Source organism: Montipora capricornis, chromosome 7 (assembly GCF_036669925.1).
Source record: "Montipora capricornis isolate CH-2021 chromosome 7, ASM3666992v2, whole genome shotgun sequence".
NCBI lineage: Eukaryota > Metazoa > Cnidaria > Anthozoa > Scleractinia > Acroporidae > Montipora > Montipora capricornis.
The window spans coordinates 6,240,459-6,265,646 of record NC_090889.1 but is presented as its reverse complement, the minus strand read 5'-3'; the positions used below and the strand labels follow the sequence as shown (position 1 = coordinate 6,265,646).

The 25,188-nt window shown below is 40.3% G+C and overlaps 1 protein-coding gene across 1 annotated transcript in view; it reads right to left on the bottom strand.

The window, feature by feature from the left end:
• LOC138058059 (putative golgin subfamily A member 6-like protein 3) overlaps positions 1-25,188 on the bottom strand; it is a 42,519-nt gene that overhangs the window by 4,759 nt on the left and 12,572 nt on the right. The window contains exons 3-14 of the mRNA XM_068903955.1: positions 20,948-21,016; positions 20,224-20,292; positions 19,078-19,119; positions 18,345-18,407; positions 17,876-17,938; positions 16,937-16,987; positions 15,054-15,116; positions 14,099-14,161; positions 13,457-13,531; positions 12,618-12,680; positions 9,281-9,355; positions 441-657 (exon numbers count right to left, since the gene is read on the bottom strand). Of these exons, the coding sequence (XP_068760056.1) occupies positions 441-657; positions 9,281-9,355; positions 12,618-12,680; positions 13,457-13,531; positions 14,099-14,161; positions 15,054-15,116; positions 16,937-16,987; positions 17,876-17,938; positions 18,345-18,407; positions 19,078-19,119; positions 20,224-20,292; positions 20,948-21,016 (913 nt within the window). The remainder of the gene's footprint in view (positions 1-440; positions 658-9,280; positions 9,356-12,617; positions 12,681-13,456; positions 13,532-14,098; positions 14,162-15,053; positions 15,117-16,936; positions 16,988-17,875; positions 17,939-18,344; positions 18,408-19,077; positions 19,120-20,223; positions 20,293-20,947; positions 21,017-25,188) is intronic.

The window sequence follows — 25,188 nt, the reverse complement described above, 5'->3', positions numbered from 1 at the left end:
AAATGGGTTGTGTTTCTATACCAGTTACGTCATGATGATTATATCAAAGAGAGAGTCCAAGTGGGAGGGCTTTCTTAATGCAAAGAAAAGGCCAGTGGTAGCCTACATTGTTTGCTCTCCTGGTCAATTTCATGTTCAAAGATCACGAAGTGGTGGGGTTTCGTAGTTTCGTAAAATTAATTATATTACGTACACTTTATACACCGATTCTCTCATACGGTCACGAACACAAGGTTCTAAATAAAGCAACTTCCCCTATAAAGTTAAGTGAAGAAGCATTATGTTTCCACGGCAATATTTAAACTGAGACTGAGATCGCGTCCCGATTCGCTGACATGGGACTCCATTTATTGGTCAGAGAGGAATGTGAGCCTGGATCATCAGCACGCAAATCCAGCGTCGTAGCCGTATTTTGATCTTAATTCGTATTTTAAACTTACCTCGAATATTAAACAAGCTAGTCGAGGATAATAAATGCGAACAAAACTTTCTTCGTTCGAATTACAGAATGACTGTATCCTGTCACAAGCGTCCACTCTCGCTTCGTCCACGAAGAGTTTGAAATCATCTTCCAGTTTGGACTGCCTGTTCATGCTAAGAGTGTTCTCCACTGTGGACTGATCTTGTCTCACTTTTTTCTCACTAATTGACGCGATTCTGTTTGGAAAATAAAAAAAATAGAGACACTTAAACAGAAATATTTCGACGTTATCAGAACTTCGGCTTCAGTCCACTGCTTGATTGAAATATCTTTATGATATATGTAAAAAAAACATATCTGTTGAGGTTATTCCTCAACAATAGTTTCCCTATTTATTAGTCCATGCCAATCCCAACGATATACCGGCATGCGGCGGGAGCTGATTTTTGTTTTGTGAACCTGATCGTGATTTTGCCTGACAAATCGATTTGTGCTTACAGTAGTGACAGTGTTCTCATCAAATGGTGAGTAAAAACTCGCTTCCCGTCAGTTGTTTAATTCAGAGTGTAATTCGCAATTTATTTGTAGGTTTTTACGGCATCTTCTTGTCGCTTGTTATACCAGATGAGAACAAACAATTGCAAGTGCTGTGAAAATTGGGTGTGTCAATAAATCGACTGTTGTGTTCAAGATAGCTTCGAGTGTGCACTTATTCCCCGAACATCAGTTTTTGTAAAAACCATTTGGATTTTATTACCTGTGCTTTTTGGTGGGACTTGTGGTTGTCTCCGTGGTGAAAAATTGTGTGGAATCGCCGATCAAAGCTGAAATACCGCTTTGCATTGCGTGATGACTCAGGAAGGAATACTTTACGAACGATTGGAAAAACTGGAAAGGTCTCGCAGAGGACATTTGTCGACAATAACAAGATTGTGCAATGAAATAGACGAAAATCTGAACGACTTCAGCAACGTTGTGAAGGTACGAGCTGAACAGTTCCAACTAAATAAGGCGTGGGAACAGTACTGTGTTTGTTGTGATAAATACGCTGATTTGCTTGATGATTCGTGTGAGAAATACCAAAGTTTTGAGCGACCGTGCCGTTCAATACTCAAGAATACAAGCTTACAATAGTAAAAATGAACAGTTTGCCATTAGTGCTGCTTCCTTTTACAATGTTTAGGTGTCTGAAGATGTGAAGGTATCAAAGAAATCTCCCCAACAAATTCCGTTCATTCCTTTTCAAGTCAAACATCAAAATTAAGTGTATCAAGTTCTAAAGCTCAAAGGGCTAAGATCCAAGCAGTGAAAGCAGCATTAATCCAGCAGCAAGCTGAAGAAAGTAGTAGAAGGGCAGTTGAACTTGAGGTGAAAAGGGTTGAGATGGAGATAAAGCGCACTGAAATGGAACTACAACATAGATAAGAATTAACCAAATTAGAAGCCGAAAGCGAGGTCGCTGCTGCAAAGAATCAAGCGGAATTAGCCAATTTAGAAGCATTTCTAGCAGAACAGGAGGTCTCTGATTTACCCAGTTGCGACAAAGGTGCTAAGTGGCCCCACAAGCATGACATGAACTTTAAGGGCATCGAAATCCAACCCCCGGAAGTGCCAAGTGTTACTTTACCATCCGTGACTACTACTAGTAGCAATCTTGATATGGGTCCAAGGGGAAACCCTCCTTTGACATCTACGCCTGCTACAGAAAATCCCCTGACAACAAGCTCTACTCCTCCCATTGCCAAAATCCGCTTCAGAGTCCCACATGTGACATCCAAGGAGTTAACTGAGCCGGCTGTAAATGTACAGTCAGAAAAGGTTCCAAGTCCTAATATACCTAAGCTGCAACAGTTGACCCCTCTCGCTGTGTCAACCACAACCCTCGATCCAGTACCCCAGCCAGTCACTTACACTCGCCCAGCCCCTTCAAGTGTCATGGGTTCTGTGAGCAATGAAAGCCTTGTTGCCATTATGTCCTCATTGGAGAGGATGAGTGTATCACATGACTTTCCACCTGTGCAAGTTCAGAAATTTGATGGTTCTCCTGAGCGGTATCCAGCCTTTCGACAAAGATTCAAATTCAAACAAGACCACTTGATGATTCAGTTAAAATGACTCGTCTGTTACAGTTTTTAGAGGGACCAGCCCTACTTGCAGTGCAAAGATATGAGCCAATGCCAGGTGGTCTGTAAAAGGCTCTTAAAACGTTAGAGGATCGATTTGGGCAGCCATTCCAAGTAGTGAGGGCATGTATTGAATCCCTTACCAAGGGGCCTGCTATACAAGCCATTGACAAGTACAGTTTACAACGCTATGCTGATACAGCCCAAGTTACCTACGATACCTTAGAGTTCATGGGATACCTTAGTGAAATGAACGCAGATAATCTTGAGAAAGTCATTACACGGTTACCCAGGTGGATGCAGGCCAAATTTGCTGAGCATCTGAAGAGTCTTGAGCGTAAAGGACAACTGATGCCAAGTTTCAGGGATGTTTTGGATTTCCTCAAGGAAAGAGCATATGTCTTGAACCATCCCTTCTTTAGTGTTGGATTGAACGAAGCTGCGCTTACCAGAGTCAAGCCGTCAAAGAGTAAGTCAGTGACCACAAAGGCATCCACTTATGTGACCATGACAGCAAAGCAGGAATCCTGCGTAATGTGCCATGAGCCCCATCGGCTGTACCGTTGTGAGGCGTTTAGAGCCAAGTCCCCTCGAGAGAGAGCTGAGTTTGTGAAGAAAGGAAAGATTTGCTTTAACTGTATTAACTCGACAGAACATACAGCTAGGAATTGCGGATCTCGTAATCGATGCCGGGTGTAGGGCTGCGGCAAGACCCATCACACGTTACTGCATTTCACTGACACTCGCGGAATCAAGGAGCCCTCTCTCAGCATCAAGAGGTTGGCAACCAGAACTTGGTGCCAGACCAAGGCACTACGTCAACTTGCTCCACGTCAGCGTCAGTTGGGCACTGTGAGGTGTTGCTGCAAGTCATTCCAGTCAAGGTGATGAGCTGTGCTGGCTGTCAAATTACAACTTATGGTCTAATAGACTCGAGCTCCGACATCACGATGATTGACCCGTCCCTTGTGGAGTTATTAAACATAAAGGGATCACCCAGTAAACTTTCACTGACGACAGTGCACAGTGTTGATGCTGAAGAAGTAGGAATGAAAGTAGATTTCAAGATTGGTTCGGTTGATAGCCAGAATGAAAACGTGATTGACGTGAAATCAGCTTGGGCGGTCAAGGACTTAACAATTCCTCTAAAGCATACCAGAGTCATAAGGTCAGTGGCGCAATGGCCACATTTACACCATGTGTGTTTTCCGGATGTGGAGAGAAAGAAGATTTCTGTGTTGATTGGCACCAACCTCCAAGAGGTTTTCATACCACTTGAGGTTCGAAGAGGCAAACGTAATGAGCCAGTTGCTATTAAGTCGTGTATTGGATGGAGCATTCTTGGTGGTTCGCCAATTGTGCAAGCCTCTGGTTGTGTTCAAATTAATCTTATCAGTGGACAAGATGTTTCCCTAAATGACAAATTGGAAGAGTTTTGGAAAGTTGAGTCGTATGGCACTGCCAAGAATGTAACTAAGCCCATGTCGGTCGAAGATCAACGAGCACTAAAGCGGATCAATGACTCAGTCTGCAAACGAGCCGGCCATTACCAGATGGATCTCTTGTGGAAGGATGATAATCCTGTGCTACCCTACAACCGAGTACTCGCTGAAACAAGATTGCAGCATTTACAGAAACGCTTCGGTCGTGATCAAGAGCTGGAACTGAAGTACAGAGCTGTGATTGAAGACTGCGTAGCCAAGGGTTATGCAAGAAAGCTCACCAAGGATGAAGTAGGCACCATCAGCGACACCACTTGGTACCTTCCCCACCACCCAGTAACGAATCCAAACAAGCCTGGCAAAGTGAGAGTGGTATTTGACGCAGCCGCAAGATTTGGTGGTACTTCTTTGAATGAGCAACTTGTGCGAGGGCCCACTCTGACAAATGACTTAACAGGCGTGTTAGTCCGGTTTCGAGAAGACGAGATTGCCTTTTCTGCAGACATCGAGAGTATGTTTTACCAGACTTATGTGACGCCACGTGACACGGACTCCCTGAGATTCTTGTGGTGGCCTGGAAGTGTAGACAATCCACCCGAGGATTACAAGATGCTGGTCCACATCTTTGGGGCCAAGTCATCACCCTGTTGTGCAAATAAAGCTTTGAACCTGACAGCACAAGACAATGAAGAGACCTATTCCCCTGAAGTGATCAAGGCAGTTCATAGAAACTTTTATGTTGATGATGTGTTAAAATCGGTTCCGACGCCTGAACAAGCCATTCATCTCGCATCAGACCTAGTCAAGTTATTGAAGGAAGGAGGCTTTCGTCTCACAAAGTTTGCGAGTAACAGTCGTGAAGTGTTACAATCAATTCCATCCGAGTTGAGAGCAAGTCCCAATCTGGACCTAGATCTGGATCAGCTACCAACGGAACGAGCATTGGGTGTGTACTGGGATGCGCAATCCGATACTTTCAAGTTCAAAACCATAGCAACGTGTAAGCCGCCTACCAAGCAGGGAGTACTTTCAACGGTGAGTTCTCTGTTTGATCCATTGGGGTTCCTCTCTCCCTTCGTGTTCTCAGCCAAGATCCTGTTGCAAGAACAATGGAGAAAGAAGCTCCCATGGGACCAAGAAATCCCAGAACCGTACCTCACGCAGTGGCGAAGGTGACTTGAGCAGTTACCGCACGTCATCACAATCGAGATTCCAAGGTGTTACAAGACCCAGACTCTTGGAACACGGGTGACGGTTCAACTACACACCTTTGCTGATGCCTCCCAGCATGGCTATGCCGCTGTGTCCTACTTAAGATTTGTTGATGAGCGTGAAATGACCCATTGTTCCTTTGTTATGGGGAAAACCCGAAATGCACCCATAAGGGAGTGGACAATCCCTCGGCTTGAGCTACAGGCCGCAGTGTTGGCAGCACGTATGAGCCAGACAATCCTGAAAGAACTTGACTTCCAAGTCCATGAAACGTACTTCTGGTCTGACTCCATGACATCCTTACAATACATCAAGAATGAAACGCGTCGATTTCAAACCTTTGTCGCGAATCGTGTGTCTGAGATTCATGAAACAACCTCTCCTGAACAGTGGCATCACATTCCCGGTGTTATGAATCCAGCTGATGAAGGCTCACGTGGTGTCAGTGCTGAGTATTTCCAATCAGATTGTCGGTGGTGGACAGGCCCGGAATTCCTCTGGCAACCAGAACATACATGGCCATCAGTGTCTGTGAGAGAAGTACAAGATGACGACAAGGAACTTCGAAAGTCCTCAAACGTCCTGTTAAGCGCAAACACGTCGCAAGTTGATCTCCTTTTGCAGCGTCTTTCATCCTGGCCCCATTTATTGCGAGTGATGTCTTGGGTGCTGCGCTTTATCAAGCGGTGTCGGAGGGAAACCCATAACGCCGTACCTTTAATGACCCCGACTCTTTCGGAACTACAGTCGGCAAGCAGAGAAGTTGTGCGCGTTGTCCAGCGAGAATGCTTTCATGAAGAGTATGTGGCTCTTAAAGGGGGTGGACAAGTAAAGAGTAATAGCAAGCTAGCCAATCTAAGCCCAATCTTGGTTAATGATGTCATTCGTGTTGGCGGAAGAATTCATCGTGCACCCATTGCATTTGAAGCGGCTCACCCTGTGGTCCTCCCGAAGAGTCACCCGGTGTCCACGTTGATAGTTCGTTACTGCCATCATATCCTGGGACATTCTGGTCGAGAGCATGTGTTGTCTGCAGTACGTCAGTGTTATTGGATATTGAGAGCTAGATCGCTAGTTCGCCAGGTGTTGAATAAGTGTGTGAGTTGCCGTAAGCGTAATGCGCCTGCTATGCAGCAAGTGATGGCAGATCTTCCAGCAGAGAGATTGGTACCCTATCAGCCACCATTTACGTACACGGGTTTAGATTTTTTTGGACCCTTCCATGTGAAACTCGGGCGAAGCCTTGTGAAGGTGTATGGATGTATTTTCGTCTGTTTCAACAGCAGAGCGATCCATATTGAGGATGTTGGTTCGTTGGAAACGGACGCGTTTATTCAAGCATTACGCCGATTCATTTCAGTGCGTGGGAGTCCTAAGAAAATATGGTCGGACAATGGGACGAATTTTACGGGTGCTGAGAAGGAACTTAGTCATTCAATTCGAGATTTGGATGATGGTACAATCAAGAGAGAACTGCACAGATATGAGACAGATTGGTACAGGTGCGCTGTTCCCGAGTGGCATTTTCAACCTCCGACAGCAAGCCACATGTCGGGCGTCTGGGAGAGGCTCATTAGAAGCGTGAGGAAGGCTATGAAGGGTGTTCTTGGTGACCGAGGTGCTTTTTCTGGGCGGGAAACCTTGCGTATCGTCTTCGCTGAAGTTATGTCTATTTTAGCAGCCGTCCTATGTGTCCCGCCAGCGATGATCCTAACGATATAGAGGCTCTCACCCCCAATCATCTCCTTTTACAGCGACGAAACCTGGTCGTGCCTCCCGGTGTCCTCACCAAGGAAGAGCTGTACACGCGCAAACAGTGGAGACACGCGCAGTTTCTCGCTGATTGTTTTTGGTCTCGATGGCTTCTGGAGTATGTGCCTACTTTGCAGCATCGCCATAAGTGGCTCCTGAAGAAGAGGAATCTAGCTGTTAACGACCTCGTTCTTGTTGTGGATAACAGTGTACCACGATGCCTCTGGATGTTGGGTCGTGTAACCAGGGTGTTTCCTGGCCAAGACGCATTTGTACGAACCGCAGAAGTCAAGACGAAGAACTCAGTGCTTGTCCGTCCCGTGACAAAATTGTGCCTCCTTGAAGAAGCACCGTGAACTCTTGAACAATGAGAACTCTGAACCTTTGAACTCGAGAACCTTTAATGTAGAGAATGTTTAGCTTTCCGTTTTGTTCAGCCCCGCCCCCCGGGATGTTGAGGCTATTCCTCAACAATAGTTTCCCTATTTATTAGTCCATGCCAATCCCAACGATATACCGGCATGCGGCGGGAGCTGATTTTTGTTTTGTGAACCTGATCGTGATTTTGCCTGACAAACTTCCAACTGCGAATCGATTTGTGCTTACAGTAGTGACAGTGTTCTCATCAAATGGTGAGTAAGAACTCGCTTCCCGTCAGTTGTTTAATTCAGAGTGTAATTCGCAATTTATTTGTAGGTTTTTACGGCATCTTCTTGTCGCTTGTTATACCAGATGAGAACAAACAATTGCAAGTGCTGTGAAAATTGGGTGTGTCAATAAATCGACTGTTGTGTTCAAGATGGCTTCGAGTGTGCACTTATTCCCCGAACAATATCCTTCCAGTAATTTAAAACTACTCGTTACCAAACAGGTGTGTTCGTAAAAACTGGCATTTCCCATGACAAGTCCTCGTTATCAGAAAATGCTTTTTATTATTATTTCCTTAAAATAATGGTCAGCCACCGTTTCTTTGTACGATCACAATTCTCTTTCGTCATTCACTCCAACAGCATGACTTTTTTGTAAGATAACATCACCGTCTTTCCTGAGTTTCGGGCACGCAAGGAAACTTGCCAAGTTGAACGCAAACGTTTCTGGCACCTAAAATCATTACTTACGCTTTAGGCTCTACATTCTTTCCAACACTCTGTAACTCACTCAAATATGTAGTTCTTGTCACTTAATCATATTTAATTATGTATGTTTCGCCAAGTTGTTATATAGTCCTAACGGTTTTTCAAATATTCTTTAACTGACGATGTAGAGGAGAAGAATTACACGGGGATAACCGAAAGTGAACGGTAAAACTCCTTTATCGTCGGCCAATTTAGAGGTGCGTACAGTGCTAGAGTAAGAGCCCGGTTGGCGGTTTTGGATAACACAGTTGTCCAGAAGGAACTACGAGGGGTTACCGAACGAACCGAACTGTAGGTGTAAAGAATGAATGAAGGGGTAGTTTCTAAAGAAACTGTGGTGCTGCGTCGGTGGGGAAGTAGTATACAAAAATTTGGTTTATCAACGGAGTTGATAATGTAAATTGGCCACCGTACAGAGATTCTAAAAGCTGACGTTTTGAGCGATTCGCTCTGACGAAGGGCGAACGCTCGAAACGTCAGCTTTTAGAATCTGTGTACGGTGGCCAATTTACATTATCAACTCGGTCGATAAACCAAATTTTTGTAGGTGTAAAGATTGAGAACGTAGCAAGTTTCCGTTAATTGAGAACCTGAGAAGCTCTAGGAACATCACTCCAAAAGTGAAATTAAATTAGCATTATATTATTACCTTTCCACATTTTAAGTAATTTGGACTTGTTATTTTGTAGCTTTGTAATAAAATAATCGTTAGCGTCTTTTATATGTTCTTTGTTGCCGGTTTGAGGGAAGGCTGGGGGTTTGTGAGTACTTATATTAATTGCCCGTTTACGTTTTCTTTTTCCTTCCCGTCTCCACGCTAGGGGAAGACGCACGACACATATATTCACAGAGCAAGTGCAACTTTAGGATATACATCCTAACTCTTATCTTCGTACTGCCGGATATTTCTGAGACTCGAGAAGTTTATGTCATGAGTTTTCATCCTCTGGGAGAAAGAAACGCAAAATTTTAGCAAGGTCAGTGCCTCGTTTTGCTCCTTACTCCATGGCTTCACGTCGTCCACATGATTTGAAAAACATTTGCAGTCATATCTCAAACCGACAGTCATCAAAGAAAGCTTGACCCGGGTCACTTTGAGGATCGTCGCTTCTACGCTTTGAGTATCAACACTTCAATTCTATTTTAATCAAAATAATAGCACTTGTATCGAGAGAGCTTGCCACGGTAAATTACCTGCTTTTCAACTGCTCAATCTCCCTGTCCTTACAGCGCAAGGCACTGTTAGCTCCCCGTTCCAGTTCATTGATTCTGTATAAATACAAAAGAAATGTCTTTTATTTCGAGAAAGCTGAGTCAAAGAGTACAATTCAACCTTTGTTGTCCCCTTGAGAGAGAGAGAGAGAGAGAGAGAGAGAGAGAGAGAGAGAGAGAGAGAGAGAGAGAGAGAGAGAGAGAGAGACCTATGGTAAAGATCAGCTTTTTTCTTCCAGTACTCTATAGTGCCTCAGTGGTAGAGTATCTGTTGCAGGTTAAATTTGATTTCGGGTCAGTAACATAATAATTACTTGTTTCAACCTAGATCAATTCGTTTCAAACTAGGTTAAAAAAAATTAAATGCTTTCAACCTAGGTTGAAATTGCAAGAAGTAAAGATAAATGAAAATTCAGCAGTTATGAGTATTCAAAGTATATGTATATTTGCAAGTAAATTGGTTCTGGAGATGAGTGGATAAATTTATTGTAGCTTAAATTTTTCATGTGTGTTTTATAAAACCCCAGTGGCTGTTAAGTCTAGGCACTGATTTTTAATGTTTGGCATTAGGGCTGAGGTCAGGCACACTGCGCATGATAACCGTTTCTACTTTTCTATCTCAGCAGAGCTTTTTAGAAGGACATTGTTCATTAATGAATCTCCCTAGGAGGGCAGGGGGCAAAAATAAGGAATAAAAGAACTGAAACATATATGATGTATTGTTGATTTTTAATTTGCTTGCTTTCAATAACTGTGATTTAGGGTTAGTCTGCAGTCCGCGGTCTGCAGTTTGCAAGTCACACACCGCGCTCCTTCAATGTCTGGCTCATCCATTTTTTTTTTCAAATTATTGAACGTTTCCTGCTCTGTATTTGATGTAGCTGTGACTTGTCCACTCATTTTGGGGCCTTTTGATTTCTTTTCTCCGAGAGATTCCGAAAACCACTTCATACGGAATTTTGACAATGGTTCTGTGAATGGTTTAGTTTTTTTTACAAGCGGTTTTTCCAAGATAATGACACCAGCGGTTTGGTGACAAGTTCTTTTCCTTAAGTAAACTGCAAAGGTTACCTTTCGTTGCTCTATTTGCCAGTGCCATCATCCTTTTTTCACAGTACGAACGTTTGCAGCGAAAGTCGGTCATCACTTTACTCACAAATTATTTTCCTTTGTCAGATTAAAACTTCGACCGAAATCGCACCATCCAGAATAGACGTTCTAGACTAGTGTTCTAGCAAGGTCTGATGTTTCCTTATATCTGAGAGAAAATAGCCACGAATACTTTGGGTAATGATTTTCAACATGAAGGGAACCAGTTACAGTGTATGCTCCTTACCTTAGTACAGTTACACTAGTCAGATTATTTTCCGAAAATCAATTAGATCCATTTGCACATGAGAAAGAAAATCGGTTTGTTATCATGGCTAGAAAGGATGCGGCCTTGTTCCTGGTGTATTTTGTATGGCGACGTAAATAACTTCCTACAATATTTCCCGATTTGCCCTTCAGAATCAAGAGCCCACCTCTTGCAAACAATTTTTTGCTTATGTTGCACTGGAGTATCAAAGAATTTTCACTATTCTTCAGATAAACTAAGCCACCCTTCAACTTCTTCAGTGAATAAAGTCTCACTTTATGTCATTTACGCATGCGCTAAATGGTGGATGTCGTAAAGGCTTGGAAATAGTTTAATTTTTTCTCATTGGTAGAAACAATATCCAGCTGATTTCAGCTGCGGATTCGATGGCTTAGGGGCTAATTTAGAGGAGACGTCCAATGGTGCGAGAGTTCGAATCCTTGGAGCGGAATGGAATGTTGTGGAAGCTCAAGGTAAGTGACACAGTCCGTTGGTACTAATGTAAGCAAGAGTATGGAAAAAGGGAAGGAAAGGGAGAAAGGGTAAGTGGAAGAAGAACGGAAGGCGAGGGAAAGATGGAGGAGGAATTTAATCCTATTTCTCTTTTTTTTTTCATTATTTTCTTTTTTATCCCCCCTAAAAATCTAGGCCTAATTATCTTTAAAATCACATCCCCCAAAAAGAGAAAACCCTTTTTTAGACAGTTTATAATAACCTAGGTTGAAAAAATTTTACCTAGGTTGAAAATATCAACCTAGGTTAAATTCAAAATAACCTAAACTTATTTATCACCCGTAACATATTTGAGGTAGGAAAACTTTAGTTCAAATGAGATAGTTATTTACACAATTTTTTTACGATCGGTGATTTTCCCCTACAATTCTCTATATACACAAACTGTCGCATACATCACGTATTTTCAGCTTGGGGAGCCTGTGCCCGTAGACGTTATAACTGTTCTCACTTTAGCCTCCTACGCAAACGTTCTTACGGGTTCGTCACGCAATCCGTAAGAACGTTTGCGTAGGAGGCTATTCTCACTTAGGAACTCATTAAACTGATGATGGCATAAGCATGCCGAAACATGTCTTTTAAAAAAGTTGTCTGTTTCCTACAGCATGTAATATGTAATAAACAAATTATTACATGTTAAGAGCCTGATATCGTTTTTATTCACTCGTTTTTAATACCATACCGCTCACTCGCTCGTTGGCGATATGGTATTAAAAACTCGTGAATAAAAACGGTATCAGGCTCTTAGCATGTAATAATCTATATATATCATATATTTCTTTACCCCTAGATTTTGGAGTAGCTTGGTGTAGTTAATATTCTCGAGCATTTACCCTCTCAAGTACGATATACCACCGAAGACAGGTCCCATCACCGAGAACTCCGTACCCTACTCTTTGCGAACAGTGCATTGGTTCGGACTTAGCTATGCGACCTCCCGCATAGTAGTTCGATGCTCAACCAACTGAGCCTACAGATGAGCGGTTAAACAAGCGCCTCAGCTTCGTTAACAACCTGATTAATTAACACGTTTGCTTCCAAATCAGCCTTGGTGGTCCAATAAAGCTAAGAGTAGGGTACTTAAATGTTATCCTTCTATTTTGGATATGGCCTCTTGCGCGTGCTTGAATTGAGACACGAGGTGAAGCATTCTTGTATTCATCTTTGGAAGTCGACCATTGTAAAAGACCCCATATATATTTCGCAGCAATTGGATCAAATTTGCCCATAACTTCAAATGACTGAACGAACGAACGATACTAGAACGAGTGAAGAGGGGCTAGGGATAAGTTTGCGTTAAATGCCAAAGTTATAAGTCTAGAAATAGTTTCACAACTGTTTGGTTGCCTGCAGTACCGTCCGCCAGAGTGTTCTTTTCTTTTCGTGTGAAATCTATTGTTCTTATGTAAAATACCTAAACCATTTACTGGTCATGTATTTGAATCTTACTTTTCTTTTTCGTCCTTCAACTCTTGATCCTTGGTATTTAATACATGGTTCAACTCGTCATATCTGTCAAATGAAACCAAAAGGCTTAGTTTATAGCTACAACCACCTGGAATGTAAACTTAAACAGCTTTTTTTCCTGGTATTTTTATAGTCTAGAATAAAATCTTAGATAGAATGACTGTAACTGTTGGAGGCGCTAAAACAGGAGAACACGAGAGTTGGATATCTCCGACTCTCGTGTATTTCAATATCTTCAGGTCAAATTTATAAGCATATCATATAGTCCACCATTCATTCGTTCACCTATCGTGAGTGAAACTCACTAGGGTCCGGATAGCTCAGTTGGTAGAGTATGTAAGGGCAATTTTACGGTCATGAGTTAGAGCCCAGTTAAAGACGGAATTATTTTTTCGGCTTTCTTTGCATTTAACTGCTTTTAAAAGTTGCTGCTTAACTGCCATGATATCATGATCTCTTGTATTTAAAATTCTGCAGTTCAAATAGGTGATATATTCCGTCATTCACTTAACAGGAGTGTTATCAGGGACTGGATGGGGAGGGAGTAATAACCCGGAGTAACCCTCCTTCTTTGGGAAATCAATGTTTCTGCAGTGGGACACCTTGGTGCATGTATTTCAAGAAACACGACTTTTTTTCTTTTCTTATGTGTTTTGAAGTGCACATCTCGAAAGCGTATGTCTGTCACGTTTGCCTCGTTCTCGTTTCTGAGCCACTGGATCAACTATGCAGGGAAGAAGTTGAAAAATAAAAATACTAAAACAAGCTAATTAAGTAGGCTTTTTAAACAATACATGCACCTTTTTGAAATAACTTCATACCTCAGTTTCATTTGCTTGATGCCGCTGTCCTTGTCCTGTATGGTAGAATTGTAGTCCTTCTCAAGAAGCAGAAATCTAATAAAATGAAAATGTTAGGGAAAAAGAAGTTTTCTTTCGGGGCTATGCGTTTTAAATAAAGTCAATAGACTTAGGGAGTCTAATGAATGATTCTTTTTGTTTTGCGTATCACAACCTTGTTAACACCTTTGCTTCCAAATCAGCCTCAGTGGCCCACTCAACACAAGGCTAATATAAGAGTAGGGCATTTAAATATTATCATTCTGTTTTGGATATGGCCTCTTGCATTGCATGTGCGAGAAACACTAGGTGAAGCATTCCTGTATTCACCTTTGGAAGTCGACCATTGGAGGAGACCTCAGATTTTGCAACATTGGGGTCAAATTTGCCTGCCACTTCCAGTGAACAAACGAATAATACTAGAACGAGTGAAGAGGGGCTGGGAATAAGTTTCGTTTAAACCCCAAAGGTTTAAGTGTAGGAGTAGTATCACAACTGTTTGCTTGCCTGCAGAACACTTGAATAAAATCATCGTACCCAAAAGGGTTCCTTTCCTTTGGTGTAAAATGTATCGTTCAATCCAAGCCGCGTAAACAATTTATTGGTCAATTATCTGAATCTTACTTGTCTTCTTTCTCCTTCAACTTTTGATCCTTGATGTTTAATTCACGCTTCATCTCTTCATATCTGTCAAATTAAACCAAAGGGCCTAGTCTAGTTTGTTCTAGCAAGAAATCAGTTGAAATGGGAACTTGAACGGCTTCTTTCTTGTTTGTTTCTTATCTAGAATAAATCTCACATAGACCGACTTTAACTCTAGGCCTGTGACGTCAAAAGACCCGAAACTTAACAAGAGTACACGAGAGTTGAAGATCGTAGCAGCTGAGCAGCATCTTAGGTATTTGGAAAGAAATCCTGAAAAAAAAAGATGATCTCCAACTTTTGATTTCCACAGGTGAAATGTATAAGCATTTCTCCTGTTCCTTTGTTAATTCGTTGACCTATCACGTGATATGAGGCGAAGTCACTCGTGACTAGGGAAATCGCATGGCCATGAGTTCGAGCCTCGTTCAAGACTTTCAGGTTTTCTTAGCAACTGCTTAACTGCCATGATCTCTATCTCTCATGTATTTCAATTTGTGTAGTGCAAATATATAAGCGTTTCATATATTCTATCATTCACGTTTACCTTTCCGTGTTGTGTTTTTGTATGTGTAAGACAATGATTTTCGCTTTTACTCGTCATGCATTTTAAGACTTTATACAAAAGACATGTTTGAATTGTAGATTGAGGCATGTCAATAACATGTCTTAGGTAGTAAAGAAAGGAAACCCTGAAAAGGTTCTGTCTCAAGCCCCGTTACAACCTGTTTTTTTTTTTTTTTTTCAGGCTTTCTTCGGAACTGTTGCCTAGCTGCGATGATTCCATTCCTCCTGTTTAGTCATTTTTATGTATATGTTAGCGCACGTAAATAAAATTCCGTTCAATTCAATTTCAATATATATATATATATATATATATAAACATATCAGTTAACAGGCTTTGTCACGATACGAAGAGAAACGAAAAACAACTTACTTTTGGTCTTTTTCTTTCAGATTAATATACTGCTCTTCAATAGTGCGAATCAGTTGGTCATTTCTGTAAAAACAAAATTTCATTCGTTATAACAAGAGAGCAGGGAAGAGGGCTCCACAAAGATAACAAAAATACCCCCCCCAAAAAAAATCAAATAGAACGAAAATAACATTTTTTTTCTAAGAGAGCGGGAAAGGGGGCTCCTCAAATATAACAATTATAACAATTTTTCGTGGTTGTTATTTTTGTTCTTTTTGCGGTGGCCTGCGTTTTTGGACATAGGTGTACTCATTTAGATGCCGTTATAAGACAACAACGTAAATATTGCTTTCATACTCCATGTAGTAAAACGTATTTCCAAATGTACAATTCTTGTGATTCTATGATTCTGCCATTCGACTCAGACCACTATTCATAGAGAAATAATAAAAAAAAAAAAAATCAGCTCTTTACGGGGAGCATGCATGGGTGGCGCAGTGGTTAGAGCACTCGCCTCCCATGCACCAGTCTGGCCCGGGTTCGATTTCCGGTCCCGGCGTCATATGTGGGTTGAGTTTGTTGTTGGTTCTCTCCTTGCTCCGAGAGGTTTTTCTCCGGGTACTCCGGTTTTCCCTTCGCCTCAAAAACCAACACTGCCAAATTCCAATTTGATCCGGAATGCACGGACACATGTTGAACGAGCTCCTGACCGCTCTTAAGGTGTTCCGAGGGTAAACAGTTTCCATATCCATAGACATAATGAACAAATTCAGTTATCTTTTCCTATTATTGCACGCTACACATAATTGATCTTTGTCGGCACACGTCGAAAGCACGAGGCATGCTATGTGTTTATTGACTGAGTGGAAAGTGTAGATGAAATACTTAGCTGTCGGCCTTGTGCTTGTTATTTTGTCTACATGATTTTTTATTTTCCAATATATTTATTATTCTCGCCAAGATCTTTGCTTCATTTGCGTTCTCGTTATTTTCTGTATTTTTTCTTCTGTTATTCCTTATAGTTGTTATTTTCGTTATTGTTGTGAAGGCACCCTTCCCACGCCCTTTAAGGGATTTGTTATTTTTGCCCTTGTCGTTTGCTTGATTTGTTATTTTCGTTTTTTTTTTTTACTTCAATTGTTACTTTATGTATTTTTGCTGTATTTGTGAAGCCCCCTTCCCTGCTCTTTTTCAGTCAAAGTTTGTTATTTTTGCTTGTGTCCTTCACTTGATTTGTTCTTTTGTTGTTATTTTTGGCTGTTTTATTCACTAGATTTGTCTTTTAAAATTTTTTCCCAATATTTGTCATGTATTTTGCATGATTCTTACTCTTGGATATTTTGCGATTGCCTTCAAACAGCGAAGCCGACTATAGTAAGGCCGCCGGACTGGTGATTTGGAATTCTGATGATGATGATGCTGATGCGACAACTTGGTGAAATAGTTCTAGGTACTCCTATTATAACTTCACAGCTGCACTTGTAAAACAGCCAATTGATCTGCCTCCCACCAGTTTGAGATTCTTCATGGTTTTTGAGTTTGCTTGCCTTATTTATTTCATTCACAAAAAAAATCATGTTCTCTCCATCAGCAAGCAAAGAAACCCAATTCATTATTAAAAGCGAACAGCAGCAACAAATTAATGTGTATCTGCAACAGATAAAAGCAGTGCGCATGACTGGAATATGGTATCTTAAAAATCACGATTTCTCATGATACAGAATTGTCTCAAATGGTGTGCTGCCTTATAATGTAATTGAAATGGAAGAAAAAAGGTCGTTAACAGACTTACTTGTCCACTAGAATTCCCGTACTAACCCAGAACAAACAAGTTGTCTTGGCTAAGATTTTCAGCTCAAGGCTTCATTTGCCAATTAAAATGCAATTAAAGAGACAAGAGATACCTGTCTTTTATTGCTTGGATACTACGTTCTTGTGCTTGGGTGTCGGGAGATCTGTAGAAAATATAAAATATAAAATACCATGTCGGTTTAGTCCATTAAGGGCAATAGGGATTCCTGCGATACATGCATGCGTATGCATGGACGAACAAAAACGAATTTATGAGTAACGAGGATGAATTACACCTTTCTTTTTGTCAATCACTTAATGGAAGGAGTGCAACCAGCATAAAACTTCGGACCTCACGAAACACCAAGAGAAGAATTCATCACATCGTGAGATAGGTGAATTGTCACTGAAGTTCAATGTGTTTTACCTATGGCACACTGACGAGGGCCAACAAGCCCAAAACAGCTGTCTGCGTCTGCTTCGGTTCTAGTTTGAGCGCTGATTATCACCGGCTTAAATTCTTTCTTCTCTTTAAACAAAATCAGGGGACTCCTGAGTTTTCAACTTGCTGTCCCATAAGAAAATACAATTGCACTACTTCATAAAAATTGGCGTGATTTCTCTATATATTGTATGAACGTCAATGAAATACCACGTGAACTTTCGCGGGAAAACGTGATTATTAATTTAAAGTGAAATTGTTTGGTATTTCATTGGTGTTTATATAATAAACAGACATTACATGACCGCTTGGAGATGCGTGTTGAAAAATATTTCAGTCGCTAGCTCACTCGTGAAATATTTTTCCTCACTCGAAGACTGAGAAATTTCGTATCTCCGGGCGGCCATGTAATCTCCTCTGTATAAGGTAGTACTCTCGCAATTTCGCTGTTTGCTTTGTCGATTGAATCCAGTTCTAAGTAGGCAAGTCATGTTCAGTCTGAGTGGGTTTTTTAATCAGTCCGTAGTTCTAGTCTGGGATCCGAATTACACCTTCCTGCAATTCTACCCTTCGCTTAACGCCAAAAAGGGAAAAAAAAACCCAAACTCGCCTTTTTTCGAGCAGATCCTTCGTACTCGTCATTGTTTCCAGTTTCCTTTCCAATGAAGAGATTCTGCAGAAAATTTTCCACAATAATCAATAGTAAGTTAGTTAATTAAGCGAACAAAGTTAGTCCGAGATATTGCAACGACCGTTTCTTTGTTCTCAAAGCCAAAGTACTGTAATATCTTTTGTTGTTAAATTTCCAAAATGACCAGCTTTGGAGATTTCTGAATTCGATTCTCAATCAGTTAAGTGTCTCTTCCAATCGTTTCTATTTTCTCTATCTTCAAAGTGCTCTCCAGTTGTACTAGGAAACAGTTACCAAGTAATAAAAATAAAACAATAATACCTAACATACGAAATTAGCCTTAGAGTCTCAGATCTCCGTAATAATTTGAATGAAAAATCTGGAGTAGATAATTTGTTTGGCACCCAAATGGAAAAAAAGAGACATAGACTGCCAAAATTAAACTTACAACTCTCTTTTTCTTTCTTCGTCCACCTTTGCTGCTTCTAATTTCTGTTCCAACATCAAAATCCTGTTGATTATATAACGGGGTGTCAGGTGCTATTTTCTCCTTTATTTATTTATTTTTTTTTGGGGGGGGGGACATCTTCTATCTTTCCTATTTTTCTTCCACGGTTAGCGCAAAATGAGGCATTCAATGGTGGTAAAATAATTCTGATTCCATATTGGATTACCTCGTCGACATTTTTTACCCAGAAGACGTACAGTTAGTCAGTCAGTCAAGTAAGTAAGCAAGTAAGCAAGCAGGCAAGTAAGCAAGTAAGAGAGTGAGTGAGTGAGTGAGTGAGTGAGTGAGTGAGTGAGTGAGTGAGTGAGTGAGTGAGTGAGTGAGTGAGTGAGTGAGTGAGTGAGTAAGTGAAAGAGTGATCTTAATTAAAGGGAGTAACATATCATTAATACTTATAAAAGATGATAAACTATAATTTCAAAGGAGATTTTTCCAAGCTAACCGTGCGAAAATATGGCGTACGCACACATGGTCAAGAAATCAGTGAGTGTAGCTTTTGCCGAGGGTCGGCTGTCAAGCGTAAAATATCGAGGGTCGAGAGTAAAAAGTCGAGGGTATAATATCGAGGGTCGAGGGTAAGATGTCGAGCAATTGAATGTGTTAGTGTATCCGCAAACATTTCGTGTCACACGATAATCAAAACGAATATCATTGAGGATAGACAATTTCCTACTTTTCATCTTTTTCTCTCAGCATCTCATCCTTCTCTGTAATCCTGTTTTCAAAAAATACATATATTTGTATATATCATATCTGATTCCTAGCTTTTATTCTTTGGCCCTTCATATTATTTGATTGATACCCAGGTAAATTAACTAACAAATCTGTTCTGATCTGTTCTGTCGCAAAGCACGCAGGAAAAAAGGGATAGAGCACGAGAGAAAACACGAGATGTAGTTGAGTATTTTCCCTACTTATTTGGCAAGCCTTTTTTATTGGTTTTACAGCAAATAAATCCTGATTTGTTCACGCATTTGGATAAATTTTTCGGTAAACGTTATTTTTCAAATCCAACGAGTGGCGTCACGGTCAGCCGTGCTCGTGCATCTGTACCTCGTAAGGCACAACAGACCAATTATCATCCTTGATAGAATGGTCAAAAAATTTGTATTGGTTAACCACGATCAAAGCTGTCAAAATGTCAAACCATTAAAAATCATGAAAGCTAACAAGCTAACAGATGAGTGCAAGTAGTTTCTTAGCCCAAAATCGAGATCGGAAAGGTACGTAAACATAAAGTAAAAGGTAAAGTAACTTTCTTTAAAGTTCCTTCAGCTACGAGGCTAGTATCAATGGAAGCCGACGGTGCGTCCTGTACCCCCCTCCCTCTGTCAGAGCTCCGTCTTACGGGTATTTAAAGCTATAGCTACACGGATCAGAGGAAAGTCGAAACAGACGTTTAAGTCACCGAGGATCGAACCGGGGATCTCTCGCTCCGAAAGCCGCGCACTATCCGACTGAGCCACGACTGCTCCTCCATCCTTTGCCAGAGCGAAGGGCTAAGGTCTTATAGGGAGCTGCAATCGGATAACCTTTCTTATGGCCATAGTGCCACATAATATATACTCTTTTAAAAGGCTACATGCTTGGATGTCCACCTTTCAGTTATTTCATTGGTTTATATTAGCCGGCTGGTGTTACTCCATGTGTTAATTCTAGCCCATACATGTTTTTTTTCTCGTCTTTTATCTTCATAGTGAGTGACATTCGAATTTGAACGAGTCTTCACCAACAACGTAAAGTAAAGTAAATAAATAAAAGCTGAAAGGCTTTCACTGACTGAAGCGGATTTGCTAGTCTGTGCAAGTGCAATCTTCACCTGTCTGCTGTAAATGATTGTTGGTTTGTAAATGTCGTGGCTTCAAGTTGTTTTCCTAGAGCAGCAATCCTGTCAAGTGAAAAAGCAGACGAACATTACTAGCGAATTTGAATTTAAACGATTTTAGACTTGGCGCATTGCTGGATATTTCCGGCCAGCCTCAGTAGGCTTGTTTTGGGGACTGCAAACGTGCAAATATTACCTACAAAACAGAGTCGAAATTTAACATTGCAAAGCAAATTAACTTTAAAACAAAATTGCTTATGAAGTTAGCCTCTAAAGACGCTGAATGTGGCACTGTGTCGGCGAGTGTTTAAAACCCGAGAATTCGGTAGTATCATGACTAAGTGGATAAAAGTGTAGGTTGAAAGGCTGACGTTTCAAGCGTTAGTCCTTCGTCAGAGCGAAGGGTTATAATTTAAGGTCTTAGGGAGCGGATTGCAATCGGATAACCTTCCTTTGGCCATGGTGCCACTTAATACTGTATAAAAAGGCTGCATGCCCGGGTGACCATCTTTTGACTTATTTCGCCTTTACAGTTAGCAGTAGCCGAGTGGTGTTATTCCGTGTATGAATTCTAGTTCAATACTTGTATTTTCTTGTCTTTGGTATTCAGCGTGAGTTACATTTGAATTTGAAGTCTGCACCAACAACGTAAAATATATAAATTAGGACTTTTGCTGCCTGAAGCGGATTCTTTTGTGTGTGCAAATGTAATCCATACCTTTCTCCAGAAAAGGATTGCTGGCCTATAAATTCCATGGCTTCAATTTTTTGCCCAAGAGCAGCAATCCTGTAAAAAAAAAAAAACCAAGCCGACAGACAGTAGTGAGTTTGAATTTTTAGGCTTTTCGAAATAGCTCAATGCTGTGACGTTCGGCGTGTTTTTAGGCCTCTTCACACCAAGTTTAGTTAGATCGTTTTCGGTGTCTCGAACGTTATTTTCAGCCTCACGATAGTTGCAATGGAACTGCAATTTGATCATGATCAATACAGTTTCACCACTCAAAAAAAACCCTTGATATAGAAGGGTTATAACTACTATACTGTATCACGTAACAGCAACGTTATGTACCATATGAAACACCAATTATTGCTGAACAAAACGCGCTAACTATTGTGACGTATAGGTTACCATGGCAACCTGAGAGCTCTCCAAAACACCCTATATTTGGTCTTTGACTTGCTTTTATCTCAAAAATGATCTCGGTGACCCCCAACAGCTTTGTATTGTAGAATAGTCATTGGCAATCTGAGATACAATTATCAGCAAAGTTTTAAAAAATGCATGGGAGCCATCTAAGAGCTACCTCGAAAAGAGACGTTTGTCCTTAAAAAATGTTAGGTGGTTCGATACAAATCCGTTGTATGATGGCCATTAATTTTACCAAACCATAACCCTTTATTTGCATTCACATTATTGAGTTATTTATTAGCTAGGAAACTTAACATTTGGTGCACCTGCCATCCGTAGGCAAGGGTGCGTTTAATTTGTGCATGGTTTAAGTTAGACGCAAATTAGTTATAAGTTATAAGTAATTTCTTAAAATTATCAATGTTTGACGCTCTCTTAACTTCAAGAGGCAAATTATTCCATAAATTTGGAGCACCTAACATAAAAGATCTATCTCCTAATGTCTTGTACGTTTTAAAATGAACATACTTAAGTAAGATTCCATTCCAATTGGAACTTAACCTATATCTACCCTCATTCTTAATATTAATAAGCTCTGTTAGATACCCTGGAGCAAAACCCTTAATTAATAGCCTTATATACTAAAAGTAAAATTTTAAATTCTATGCGGAATGTAACAGGCAGCCAGTGCAAATTATACAATAATGGTATTATTCTACAGTACTTAGATTCGTTATATATTAATCTGGCTGCAGTGTTTTGGAACCTTATAATTTTATGTATTTGATAGGCTGGTAGGCCAACAAGAAGGCTATTGCAATAGTCTATACGACTACTAACAAAAGCATGAATCAGCTTTTCAGTAGATTCTCTAGACAAGTACTTTCTAATTTTCCTAATATTATACAAGTAGTAGAATGCTAATAAACAAGTCTTGTTGATAGGTGAGTTCATTGACAATGTGGAATCAAACCACACTCCCAAGTTCCTAACAGATGACGTAGGTGTTATTTCAAACTGACCAATAGTAATGTTGTTAAGTTGAACTTTGGCGAGCTGTTGTTTGGTGCCAATCACAACAAACTCAGTTTTGTCATCGTGAAGAAGAAATTTATCAGTAGTCATCCACAATCTGATATCCTTAACACATCTTTGCACGGCCGCAACAGCTTTGTCTTGACCAGTCTCATCATTAGGACTAAACGAGACATAGAGCTGTGTATCGTCCGCATAGCAATGTACCGTTGGTAGGTGATGTTTGACTACATCAAATAGTTTACTAGCATAAACAGTAAAGAGCAGCGGACCAAGACACGAACCTTGAGGTACTCCAAAGTTCAACTTAAAGCTACTAGATTGTGTTGTATTGATTAAGATACGTTGGCATCTTTCGTCAAGATACTAACGCAACCATTCAATTACTGTTCCAGATACTGCAAATTTAGAGCTGAGCAACGCAATTAATACCAACGTGTTCGCCAGTGATTGGGCAGTTTTTTGATACCACGATTGTAGCATCAATTGATAAAGAGTGGTAATTATGACCCATCAAAATCTAAGTCTTGGAAAGTGCTGAAAACTGTTTTGAGCCACCTTAAGTTAACTGCAGATGGCCCCTCTTTTCGAGGTCACGTTAAATACTGGAACTTTCTGAAAGTGTTTCAACTGCTCAAACCAATGAAAACACCTCCTAACTAGTGTTTTTGTCTTATAATCATTGACATGTGTTACATGTGAAGCAAACCTAAAGTCAGATAAAAAGACAGTACAGTTGTGAAGGTCAACGTCATTACCAAAATTACCTTGTCGTGTGTAAGAAATAAAAACTTATCAGTTTCTCTGTTTAATTGTTAGTTGATGATATCATGACGTCAAATACAAGTAATACCAATGTAATTTGGAACATTTTGAATTAATGTGATAGGCCAGAATGGGTATCTTGTTAGTCTAGCCTCGCTTTCATGAATAATGACCCCTTAAATGGCCTAGATCTAATTTCTGTCAATGGCTCCATAGCAAAGTCTCTTTAGATTGCCATAAACAACCTCTGTGCAAAATTTGGTGCTTTCTTCACAAAGTGCAGCATTTTTCACATATCCGCCGGACTAAATATGCACAATTAAATAACTTCGAGTCACGTGTCCATAGCTTACGATGCCGTTTTTGAATCAATGATGTGCCCAATATCTTGTCTAGTGAAAAAAATTGCTATAACCTCAATAATATATAGATTTAGACAAGCCCAAAAGCGGAGCTCCCTGGTTATTTATTCCTACTGCCTGTAGGGTTAGTGAAAATAAAAGGTTTCGAATTGTCCGAGTTTTGATGTTTCCGGTTGCTGCTTTAATAATTAAATCATTTCTTTGCTTTCTTCTATAGAAAAATTCATTGCCTAACTAGTAAAAATCCACGGTATATTTTACACTAAAAACCGATATCGCATGAATCATGAAGCGATGAGTACGCTATCGGTTTTTTGAGTGAAATTTACTTTGGAATTCACCAGTTTGGCAACGAACTTTTCTTGAGCCGCATGAGTTTTAAAAGAAAACAAGCGCACCCTCAGCGAGCGAATGGAAAAGGGAAAAAGCAGTCTCAACTGTCAATAGCCAGCGAATAGGAATCACGCTAAGATTAGAACCCATAAAAAAAACGTTGTCAGTTCAAGGTCAATAAAGACTTTTATTTATTTCTTTGAGCGTGAGCGGGCGGTATCCTGAGAATCCTGCAATCTGATTGGTTCCGGGAGCGGGCAGTATTTTCCTATCTCCTGACCACGGTCATGGTAACCAACTACGCTAAGCGCAGAGTGAACTTGCGAATTGAAAGAGCGAAGTTTCAATTTGTCTTAATTGTTTTTTGCAATAGAGCAGTGTTATTGTTCAACTTTCTCATAAAAAACAATGGATTCTGACGAAAGCTATTACCGTCCAGTGAAAGCGAATTTTATTACCCAACAATGCGTAAAATTAAAACATGACTTTTAGAGTTTTTCTTAATAGTTTCTCCTACCTTCTAAGAATAGAATTACCTAAGACCTCGGGCACAGTTTTTCCCAATACGGACCTCCCGGCCGGTGAATAACATATATTTACTGATGTACTTTATTCCACTTTGTCTCTGAAAACGAGATCATTAACATTTTGATATATTTCATTGAAACACGCCAGCTTGGCTTGGAACAAGAATCGGCAAAATACGCCAAGAAAGGACGAACTTCAAACAAGACCCGCTCCAACACTTAAATAACGTTTGGGTGCTTAATTTAAACAAACTTCTGAAAACACAAGCTAGTGAGATTTCCCCTCTAATTTTACGAGAGGCTCATTGCGAATACGTGTTATAACATAAGGGCAAAATATTCTTGTCACTGTCGAGGCACAACGAAAACCAGTTGGGCAAACGGATTAAAAAAGCACTTGTTCGCTCGCATTTAAGAGCAAAACAAGCAAACAAATGAACTTTTTCTTTATGTCCAAAAGAGTACCGATAATTGTTAATTAATTCCAGTTGACAATAAAAATTTGAGTCTCATTCCTCAACAAAGGAAAACCGAGTAAACCACTTTTTGAAAATATAACAAACATGATTATTAGTGATAGATTTGTGTAGTTTTTAACTGAACTGGATACTGCGTAAAAGCAGTATCTGGTTTAACCCAAGGTTAAGAATAAGCCAATTTAGATATAATGAATTCAAACAGTCGCCTTTACCTAAGACCGAATACCTCACTTTGTCAGGATCACTTCCTGATGAAATTCGACTATGCAAACCCCCATAGATGTATGACTAGAATTAGCGCTAACACTTTCTCGTTATCATTTAAGATG